Source organism: Phalaenopsis equestris, unplaced genomic scaffold (assembly GCF_001263595.1).
Source record: "Phalaenopsis equestris unplaced genomic scaffold, ASM126359v1 Scaffold000670, whole genome shotgun sequence".
In the NCBI taxonomy this organism is placed as follows: domain Eukaryota; kingdom Viridiplantae; phylum Streptophyta; class Magnoliopsida; order Asparagales; family Orchidaceae; genus Phalaenopsis; species Phalaenopsis equestris.
Genome location: NW_018165110.1, coordinates 90,662 through 102,535, shown reverse-complemented (window position 1 = coordinate 102,535; position 11,874 = coordinate 90,662). Strand labels below are relative to the sequence as shown.

General features: G+C 32.5%; 2 protein-coding genes across 2 annotated transcripts in view; both read right to left on the bottom strand.

Annotated features, from left to right (window-relative positions):
- The window catches only part of LOC110030157, a 9,282-nt gene extending 2,441 nt beyond the window's left edge, over window positions 1–6,841 (bottom strand). Inside the window, exons 1-2 of the mRNA XM_020732743.1 lie at window positions 6,356–6,841; window positions 85–123 (exon numbers count right to left, since the gene is read on the bottom strand). Of these exons, the coding sequence (XP_020588402.1) occupies window positions 85–123; window positions 6,356–6,793 (477 nt within the window). The 5' untranslated portion in view covers window positions 6,794–6,841. The remainder of the gene's footprint in view (window positions 1–84; window positions 124–6,355) is intronic.
- Window positions 6,842–9,326: 2,485 nt separating this feature from the next.
- The window catches only part of LOC110030170 (probable DNA helicase MCM8), a 45,422-nt gene continuing 42,874 nt past the window's right edge, over window positions 9,327–11,874 (bottom strand). The window contains exons 16-18 of the mRNA XM_020732767.1: window positions 11,344–11,514; window positions 10,328–10,441; window positions 9,327–9,507 (exon numbers count right to left, since the gene is read on the bottom strand). Coding sequence (XP_020588426.1) covers window positions 9,484–9,507; window positions 10,328–10,441; window positions 11,344–11,514 — 309 coding nt within the window. The 3' untranslated portion in view covers window positions 9,327–9,483. The remainder of the gene's footprint in view (window positions 9,508–10,327; window positions 10,442–11,343; window positions 11,515–11,874) is intronic.

Genomic DNA, 11,874 nt, shown 5'->3' with positions numbered 1-11,874 from the left:
GAATTGGGTGGTATGTATGTAAATGACCCAAAAAAAAGCCTCAGAGATTGCAATTAAGTTCTTCAAACACATAAATTTCTGTACCTGAACAACCTGACAATTCTCCAATGTGCTCTTCCCACCCTGACAAATGCAAAATTACAAGGCAGATTAGAATTGAAATGTGAACTTCAACCAGGCATAAACAAATAGAGGAGGCGATCTTGATACTCCTAAATTGTCTACTTGTCTGTGTTGAAAATTTTTTTGGATGATTTTGTTTTAATTCTCAAATAACTTTACACCTACTTTTAGATGTTATTGAGTTTGTAAATAAGCAAATAGGTCATTAATCTAATAAATGAAAGACAAAATGTAAATAAACAAATTTGTAGTTGACAGCACTAAGAAGAGGGAGACAAAAATATCACTATTTTAACTTTTAATAGTGAAATACACCTTTTCATGCAGGTAATGTGGGATATATATGTAAACATTTTAGTTTAGGCGTTAGATATGTAAATATATATAAATTGAGTGGTTTGTACATAAATCCTCCAATTGTTAAAAAGGTGTAAATCGTCCTTCAAGACTCCATCCTTTAATCAAGTAAGAGACTTAAGTAGCATGTTTGCCTTAGAGCCTTAAGATAACCAAATAAAAATATAGCAAAATTTATATACCTAGCACACAATTCATATGTATTTACATATCTCATACCTAAGCTTTTACATTTACATAAATTGCACTTTGCTGTTTTAAACTTATGCATAAAAATGTGTATTTCACTTTTTTAAAATATTAATAGAGTTGTTTTTGATGCGATATTAAAGATTTGAATGCTTTCATATTTACATACATTGCGCTTTGCTGCTTTAAACTTATACATGAAAATGTATATTTTATTTTTTAAAAATGATAATAGAGTTGTTTTTGATGTGATATTATAGATTTGAGTGCTTTCACATTTACATGCATTGCACTTTGCTGCTTTAAACTTATGCATAAAAATGTGTATTTCATTTTCTAAATGGTAATAGAATTGTTCTTGATGTGATATTAATTAAAGATTTGAGTGTTATGTGCGTAAATATGGAAGTTTAGAGATATGTAAATACTTAAAAGTTGTCTTATGTATGTAAATGCCCAAATAAAAAAATAAAAAAGAAGAATCAATAAATCAAACAGTATAACTCTCAATCAAACTTAAAAAAATCATGAATTTGCAAATAATCTTCATACCGGGATGAAAGTGAAAGGAACTAAAAAAGTGATGCTAACCTAGATATCTTTACATGAGGATGTCAACTTGTAATGAGAAGTTACAGGTCCCCGACTAAAATACAAACGGAAATCAGAGAAGTCGGGCAAAGAACTTGGAGTTATCCACCTTTAGAAAATGAAAGTGGCGCACAAGGCAAGGGATAATCCATAAGGGCATGAGTAGCCATAAGAGGGGGTAGCACCGGAGTAGTCATTTGAAAAGACAAAACAGATACCGATGAACTTCGAGCTAGAGAAAGTGAGAAGCCACGACATCGAATAATGAGACCAACTAGTCTGAAGCAGCAATGGCACCCACCATCTGCCTCAAGACTAAAGACAACATTGCCTATATCTAGGGTGCAATGCCCTTTAGTAAAGGCATCGGTGTCAGGTGCACCAACAAAAAGACCAGAATGTTATTGAGTAATTTGTAGGAAGGGCACTGGGGCTAGCGTGAGGTAGGAAGTTGAAAGATATCCAAAAATGTATAATCATAAACTATTTTAAAAGTGGATGGATAAGTTATAAAATTTTGTTTAGAGGATCTAACCAGACAGTTTCATAGAATTTTGTTAAAACAATTTAATTTGGTTCATATGTATTATTAACTTAAGTGAATTTAATACTATTTTCAATTTATGTACTATAGAGAGCAACTGCATGATCAATTTAAGAATTTTAACCAAAGTGACTAAAGTGCTTTTGAATATTGTTAAGTTTTAAAATTTCATAAATAAAAATTAAATGAATTTCTAATATAAGATAAAAACCTTTTAGCTCCATTTTCAAATTTCATGAAAAATAACTTAAGATAATTTTAAGATTAAAAATTTCCCTTCTCACAAAAGTTCATTTTTTATAGCATTGTTGATTGTATAAAAATTCAATTGAGAGGTTTGATGGAGAAGTACAAAGAGGAGGAACTAGATATGATTTTATTGATTTAGAAAAATCTTACGATAATGTTCCAAGAGATATCTATTGGAGAGTTTTAGAGAAGAAAGGTGTTGATATTACTTACATTCAAGTCATTAAAGATATGTATACTAGAGTTGTTACTTGTGTTCAAACAGACGGAGGATTGACCAAATATTTTCTATTTCAGTTGGATTACATTAGGGATCGGCTTTAATCCCATATCTTCTTGCTGCTTTAGTTATGGATGTTATTACTGGACATTTACAGGAGAATGTACCTGTAGTTATGGATGCTATTACTGGACATTTACAGGAGAATGTACCTAGTGTATGTTTTTCACTGATCACATCCTTCTTGTGGATAAGACTAGAAAAAAAGCTCACGAAAAACTTGAATTATGGAGGTCTGCATTTCATTTGAGTAGAACAAAAACTGAGTATATGGTATGTAATTTGAGTAGTAATAGCTCTGGTGACAAAGTTGTAACAATGGTAAGTATGGGTGATAAGATTATTAAAAGGTGTGAAGCTTTAGATATCTCGGGTCTATTGTTCAAAGTGATGGCTATATATATGTGGATGCCTTTAGATATCTCGGGTCTATTGTTGAAAGTGATGGCGATATATATGTGGATGCTATTAGTAGAATTCAAGTCGTTTGGTTGAGGTGGAGGAATGTTTCAGACCTATTGTGTGATAGAAATTACCAAAGGAAAATTTTATAAGATGGTGGTGAGACTTGCAATGCTCTATGGCACTAAATGTTGGCCTTTAAAAGAGAAGTATAAAGCTAAGTTAAGTGTTGCCGAGATGAGAATACTTAGGTGGATGAGTGGCTTTACACTTAGAGACAAAATGTGAAATGATTATATCCATGATAGGGTTGGTGTTTGCTTCAGTGGCAGACAAAATTAGAGAGAGACGTATTAGATGGTTTGGTCACATGAAACGTCGATCATCTGATAATCTAGTTATGAGAGTAGATATTTTAGATTCGACTTATGTTAAGAAAGTCAGAGGCAGACCTAGAGAGACTTGGGCATAATGTATAAAAAATGATCTTAATTTATTAGCTGGCCCCACTTAGTGGGATAAAGACTTGTTGTTGTTGTTGTTGATTCTATCAAAATTCGCAACAGATTCTAGAAGTGTATTAAACACCCGTGCCCCTAAGACATCCTTTATTATAAAGGGAGTCACAAGAATAAAAAAATGATAGCATATTAAACTAAATGAATCTATGAAACTCTATTGTATCAAACAATAGAATAATTCACATACAATTAGAGTGCATCACATAATCTTGAGGACAAGACTAGTCGAATTTTCTAAGCAACAAGGACAAGCTTTCATTCATCAACTAAATTAAAAAGCATAAAGACGGCTGAAAAAATGAACCATTTAAAAAAAGAAAAGTTGATGACAATGAATAACAAGTTAACAATTTGGAAAATTTACATACGTAGCACAAAATTCTTATGCATTTACATATCTCATAATTCACATACAATTAGAGTGCATCACATAATCTTGAGGACAAGACTAGTCGAATTTTATAAGCAACAAGGACTTTCATTCATCAGCTAAATTAAAGAGCATAAAGACCGGTAAAAAAATGAACCATTTAAAAAAAGAAAAATTGATGACAATGACTAACAAGTTAACAATTTGGAAAATTTCCATACGTAGCACGAAATTCTTATGCATTTACATATCTCACACCTAAACTTTCATATTTACATAAATAACACTTTGGTGCTTAAAATCTATGCACAAAAAGTTGTATTTCACTTTTAAAAAGTGGCAATCATGCTATTTTTTATGTAATATTAAAGATTTGAGTGCTGTGTGTAAATATGAAAATTTAGTGTGAGATAAGTCAATACATAAGAATTGGGTGCTACGTATGTAAATGCCCTTCACAATTTTTGTAACGTAGCAACTGAACTAAGGTGACAAAATGTAGCTTCTATTAACTACTGCATTGATTATTATAGCCGAATTTATGGAATGAACTTACTCATAAAGCACCTAATCTTTAATTAATTAAACTTTATTTGCCTCAAATAACAATACTTTTATCTCGAGAAAATTCACCCTTCAAGCATGCACAACCTTGTTCTTCAATTCTATACCTAGAATCGCCCCTTAAGAAAAAAGAAATTCAAAATCTTAACGTTGAATTGATACAATAAATCATCATAAATTGCAAAAATAACTGAGAACCAACTCCTTAAATTAATAAGGATTACTAGAGTATATCCTAAGGGCGGATTCACTCAAAGGAAGAACAAGGGTTTGAGCTCACCATGTCGGGCTCCAACCGAATTTGAGAGCAAAGGGAGCTCATCAGCTGAGCGTGAGGTAAACTTGCCAAGCTATGCTTGAGATACATGCTAGCAAAGGACAAGGCAGACTTACAAACAAACCAAAAGAGAAGAAATTATCATGCCCAAGCAAAACTTGCTCGAAGCCATCAACAGAGTCAACGAATCATTTCAAGCCCAGACATCAATTGAACATACCAAAAAACGCTACTTGGACAATACCAGGGGGACCTAATAGCCCTTTGCATCTAACGGTTGACTATATGTTTAAATTTGAGACTGCATACATGTTACATGCTTCCTATATTTTCTCTCTCTAGTATTGTCAAATTTACTAGTAGAATCTCATAATAATATTTCCTTGATTTATACTGCCTACTTTTTTCAATACAGCTTAATGTGAATTATTCACTCATAAATTATTCAAAAAAAAACCAAACTAACATAAAGAAAGCGAGTGAAGTATCGGCTTTAGTTTCGAGTTAGAGCTTATTATCAAATTTCTTAACACTTTTTATATCTCCCTAAAAAAATAGGTAGATCTACAAATAACACTTAATTCTTATGTATGCACATTTATATATCTAACACAAATTTTAATTTTTACATACATGCCATCTTGCCTATGCTTGAAAAGATGTATTTTACTATTTAAAAGTTAAAATGGTGGTATTTTTTATTTGATTTGAAAGATTTGGGTAGTAAGATTAGTTGTTAGTTATGTAAATATATAGGAATTGGGTGGTATGTATATAGATACCCCAAAATGGATGGTGGATTTTCCCTCTCTATCTCATCTCTTTCCACTCTTTCACATTTACTTCTCGCGTTCTATTACTATTATTATTTCTTTTTTCCGGCATTCAACTGTTTTTCCGACGTAAATCCAAATTTACTAAATCCAATTGCGAGGAAGCTTTAATCTGTCTTTACTCGCCAACTCCTCCGTCACATTCTGGATTTGATAAATCTAGAGAATGATTTAATTTAGCAAATCCAATTGTGAGGAAGATTTATTCTGCCCTCGCTCGTCAGCTCCTTCGTCACAAGCTGGATTTGATAAATCTAGTTAAAGATTTAATTTGATAAATCCTATTTAGGCGGTGTTTGACAACATCATTTAAAGAAGATTTAGCCATGGATTTAGTGTAAATCCAACCAAACATCAAAAAAGCAAAAATCAAATCAAACTCTCTGTTAAATTAAAATTTTTCGCGTTTCGTCTCTTTTAGGATGTAAATTCAGATATAGTAAATCCAATTATGAAGCATATTTGAGAATTGTTCTAATCGTCGGTCACGAAATCATCTTTATCGCACTGATAATCGAATTTATTGGATTTGATAAATCCTATTTAATGTAAATTCAGGATCCGTTTAGGCCAGCTTTCAACCTACTTTGCTTTTCAGATTGTTACTACAGTTCTTTTTAGGAACTGCATTCTCTCTATTTTTAAGAAATTTTAGAAAGCTGTTTTTTTTTTCCAGTTCTTTTTAGGAACTGCATTCTCTCTATTTTTAGTTTTTTTTTTTTTTTTTTTTTCCAATATGAGTTGTTAAAGTGTGGTAGCTGTCCGAAAGCTACAGTCTAACTTTTTCAAAATAAACTTAACTTTTTGAAAAATAGTTTCTTCTGTAACAACTTTACGACCGCTTCTTCAAACAACTACAGCTACCCCGAAACAGACCATGGCTGCAACTATAAGTTACAGCCAAACTCGGCCTTGGTATAAGCCATGAACATAATAAGATCCAGGAACTAGTTACCAACTCTCTAAACAGAAACTAAGACAAAAAAATCTCATCGATCCTAGATATAATCAATCTACAAGAACAAAACAGAGACAGAGTGTGGATAAAGAAAGACCTTGGAATAAGGAACGATGTGGTCGTAATCGTGGCAGAGACAACCGGGGCAGCCTACGAGCTTCCGAAACATGATGTTCCCGAAAGGATCCCTCCGCCATCTCTCAGGATCCCGCCCCTTCACCTTCTCAGCCTTCTCCCAGCACTGCTGCTTCACGCTGTAAGGAAAGCTGCGAGGGTTCGTAACTCCTCCTAACCCTACGATTCTTCCAGTCTTATTGCTCAGATCTTCGACGGGCTCATCACTAAGCCATCGCTGCTCATCTTCCGCTACGTATCCGGCATGGTGGTTGAGAAGAGAGGCAACTGGTCGTATGGACGTGCCAGGGTGGACGGAGGATCGGTTAAGCTCGACGCCCGGAGAGTCAATGGAAGGCCGATCTAGCTCCGGCGACGCGGCGACGTTCCTCTTTCTAGTAGTCGTCTTCCTCGACCGCATTTGCAGTGTGCGGTTTATGAATTTTATGGAGTTCTCTCACTTGAGTGGGTTTAAAAAACATTTATTTTAGAAAAAAAATGGCGCATTTACATACATGCAACCCTATTCTTATGTATTTATATATTGATACCTAAACTTTACATTTATACCACACAACTCTTCATATCTCATCAATAGGAACATTCTAACTTTTTAAAAGTGAAATGCAAATTTTCATGCACCGACAAGGTGAAATGTATGTAACAATTGAAGTTCATAAGTTAGAAAGTGCATTCTCGACAAGTGTAAAGAGCCACCATTCAGTGTGGTGAATCATCCAGTCGACGGAACCAAGAAGGTCGATCACATTAAAAGATGAACGACTTGTCAGCCTAAGGGCGAACAAAATGACGATCCTTATAGGAAAGGATCAACATTTCTCTTTCATTTTCAAAGTATACTTGCCCACAATTAAGGGTGTAAAAGAACTAAACACGAGCGAGCTCATTTATATTTCGAGCTCAAAAAGTGTGTTCGTGTTCGACTCGTTTGCTTAGCGAGACGAACACGAGTCGTTCACGAACAAAGAGTTGTTTTGACAACCCTAATCACGTAGCAATAAGATGTTAAGAAATGGGACAAGATTTAAATCATCATTTGAATCTAAATTAATAAATTTTATTTTATTTTCTTCATTAATATTTTTAATTGATTATAAATCTTTATAGTCTTGCAGTCAATTAAAATTTTTAAAAATACTACTCATCAAAGATATATATATATATATATATATATATAATGAATTAGTAGTATTTTGAGCCAAAATGAGCGGAACACGAACCAACAAATATATGTTCGTGTTCGGCTCGTTAACTTAGCGAATGAGCCGAACACAAACTTCTTAACAAGCAGAGCACGAACTGTTCGCGAACAATAAGCTATTTCGACAACCCTACCCACAATTGAGATTTAAGAATAGTTTAAGATTCAACAATAACATATCATGTGTTGGCATACCTATCTAACTTTTTGAAATTATATTTATAATATTAAAGTAGCAATCTTCTTAATTATATGAAAATTATTATTTTTCACTAACAATATAAAACTAGTGCGCTCATTTTAAATATAAAAATTTTTAAACAAAGCGAAACAGAAGCAAATAATAAGCTCGTACAAACTCAACTTGTCTGCACTCAAGAGTGAAAACAAGGAGTGCAAGTGAACCAAGCCGACTCAGGCTCGACTCATAAACTGAGTGAAAAAGCTAACAAACCAAGCTCAAACCAGCTTGAATCAAGACTTATTAGCTCTTGAGCCAGCTTATTTAAAAAATAAAACACTAATAATAAAAATTAGAACACTTAAAAAGTGTCAATGAAGCCTATTTTTGTTTCAAAATTTTAAAATAAAAAAAGAAAAATAATAACCACCAAATTATTTATTTATTACCCTGTAGTCATTAGAAAAATTATTCCATACGGACACTGCATGCAGACCAATCTCCACCGTCAATCACCGCAATAAAAAAAAAAAAATTTTTTTTAAAGTTAAAAGTGAAGTCCACTGAAATACATATTTGTAGTGATCGACGATGGAGATCGAAGACCGCATACAACTCTACATGTTGTGTCATTATAAAATAATTTTTCGTGCCCATTAAAATCCATAGGCCAACATTAAAACAAGCTCATTATTTATTAATAGCTCGTTCATTAAATAAATTATATTTAAATTATTTGCCGAACATAAATAATTATTTTAAGCTCAATTTATTAAAATATAAACCTTATAATAAATAATAGTAATTATAACTTATTTTTTTTTTTATTTTTTTGGAATGATTACATATAAATCACCCGATATTTACAAATTAACCCCAAGTAACAAATGTATTTCCGAGTGCTACAATCAAACTATTAAGAATTTCATAAAAATTAAAAACACAAGCAATATGTTGGTTGATTTATAAACAAGGGTCTGTATGTAAATGCTGCTGTTTTTTTTTTGTCAGTTTTTATCAATTTTTTAAATCATTCGAGTTAAATTTAAGCCCGACAAAAATTGAAATGAGCAATTGAACTATTTCAAACAAGTGAGCAATTACATTTGAAACATTGCTATTTACAAATCTAACACCTTTTCATTCATTTTCCAAAATTCATAATAGAAACGTAAACTCATATTTTTCATTTATGTCAAAATCTCAATGATTTGATAGTGACGCGCAATTAATTGGTTGGGCGGTACGATAAATCACCCGTGCTAGTTTTACAAATAGTAATACTTCGAGTGCTAGGTATGTCTGTTTGAGGGTGTAATTGAAGCTTATTGAATAATCTGCTGATAAACTGATTAAAAATAATATGCTGATAAGCTAAGTGCGATAGCTACTAAAAAAATTTTATTTTTTTTGAAAAAAACTAGACCGCAGTCAGAAAGCTGTGAGACAAGTGCGGTGTGAAAATGTTGTTTCCACTATTTTGAAAACGCATAAACTATCAAAACGCAGTTTACCCAAATAAGCAGACCAGGTGCATTTTCAAAACGTCACCGCATCAAATAAACTGCCCCAAACGGACCCTAAGTTTACAAGAAGTTAAAATGCTGAAAGAAACAAGCGTACAAAATTTGTAAAATTTTCTTTTGCAAGTTGATTAAAATATTTACACAACGAATCAGTGAAAAATCAGGTTTACCATGTCGATTGACTAGGAGTAAGATGAAGATAGGACCTGCAAGAACAAGCTTTGTCAGATAGATTTGACAATATTTCTAATCTCTAAATTTTATTTTATTTTACATTTATACCACCCAAATCATTCCTATCGCATAAAAAATACAACTAATTTAAGTTTTAAAAAGTGGTAAGATGACAAATATGTAAAAAATGAAAATTAAAGTGTTAGATATGTAAATACATAAAAACTGAGTGGTACGTATGTAAATATTCCTTAACTACTTGTTTTAAATCTCTCTCTCTCTCCCTCAATTATTCCTTAACTACTTGTTTTAAATCTCTCTCTCTCCCTCAATTATTGCATGAGGACATTGATGCAAATTTGCATCAGATGTTCAATAACAGGGGACCATGTGTCAATTTAGGCCCAATGACATACAATGTTCGGACCCGGGTTGCCACATGACATTCTGTTATTGGACACCTGATGCAAATTTGTATCAGGTGTCCTAATGCAATAATTTTTCCTCATGGTAAAACTCATTCTTAATAAGTAATGGTTTCATTTCCCTTGCTACCTCAGTAAAATATTGAGGCATTTACAAACATACCCTCCATTTATTCTATATTTACATATGTAACACAAAAGCGTTGCACTTTACATCTATATCATCCAACTCCTTCATATCCCATTAATAATAGCATTATTTTAACATTTAAAAAAAGCAGAATACACCTTTTCATGGTGAAAATTGAGGTTTAGGTGTTAGTTATGTAAATGCATAGAAATTGAGGGGTATGCATGTAAATCTTCCAAAAATATTATAGATTTCAAAAGCTAATAAAAGCAAATTCATGATCTATAAACGAAGTACCTGATACATCTTGGGTCCTTTCTTAAGGAGATAGCCAGCACTGTTCAAGTTATCAACCAGAGTGTCTAGGTCTGGAACTCTCAAACCAATCATATCTGACAAACTGTATATTTCCTAAAAAAAATTTCAGAAATTATTGGATTCAGAGCTTGTTTGAGGTCAATTTTGTTTTTTGTTCTTGTTTTTGTTCTTAAAAATAAATTTATTTAGTGTGATTTTTTACATATTTTTTAAATTTTTGTTTCTATTATTTTGAGTATTTTAAAAACAGCTATACTTTAATCTTTAATATCATGATAAAGTTCATGTTTTACAAACAAGCCCTAAGAGTGAAATAAAAGGGATAATTACGTTCGGACCACCCGAAATATTGATATTTATAATTTAACCATCCACGTTATTTTTTTAAACTACCGAACAGATGTACTTATGCAAAATATGGGTTGGGATTTTACCATGAATTTTAATATTTGAGTTAGAATTTGAAAATGAAAGAAAGAGGGTGGTTTGATTTATAAATAGTAAGTTTTGGGTGGTCTGCATGTAATTGCCCCATAAAATTCATGCTCTGCTTTGTTCTCAAAATTTTTTGTCTGGTTTCCGGACGTAGCTCTACGTGCGGACTCCCGGTAATATACCGTCATGTGTGTTATATCAGACCCACCTAAAAAATATTAAAATAGAACTGCGGACTCCACAATAACCCTAAAATAACCCCAGAATAACCTCCGTTATGTTATTTCCGGGTTATTGATGTGCAATATATGAGTTTCTTTTCAACAACCCCGAAATAACACCACGGAAGTTATTTCGGGGTTATTGAAGTAAAATATATGAATTTCTCTTCAATAATCCCAAAAATAAATAAATAAATAACAACTCCGAAATAACCTCCGCGATGTAGCACACGTGGTGACATATTATTGGAGTCCGCAAGTAAAACTACGTTCGGAGTCCAGACAGAAATTTTTCCCTGCTTTGTTATGTTTTGCAGTTGCTAAGGTACAAATACTTACAGAAATAGAGAAACAATCCTTCTGTTGAAGTTCAGATTGTTTGTTGAGAGCGCTCAAGAATCTTTTAGCTTCTTTCTGCTGGCTCATCCCACCGCTCCTTGCAAAATCCACAAAGCCGTGCTCATCGACGAATTTGTCGTACAAAGACTCCTTCATTATCTCAACCACATCCTGTGGACGGAAACCATAGCACTATTACATATATAGCACATAATTCTTATGTATTTACATAATCTCACATCTAAACTTTCATATTTACACACATATCAATCAAATCTTTAATATTAAAAAAAATAAAAACACTATTATCACTTTTTATAAGTCAAATAAACCTTTCCATGCATGATTTTAAAGCACCAAAGTGCTATATGTGTAACTACGCAAGTTCAGGTGTGACATATGAGAATACATAAGTTGAAAAAACATTAGCATTGTGTGCTACTTACGTAAATTTTCCTTAAAATAATCATAACATGAAGTTTAAGAACAAATTCCAACATTTTTATGCGTTTCATGAGGTAAATAAGAATA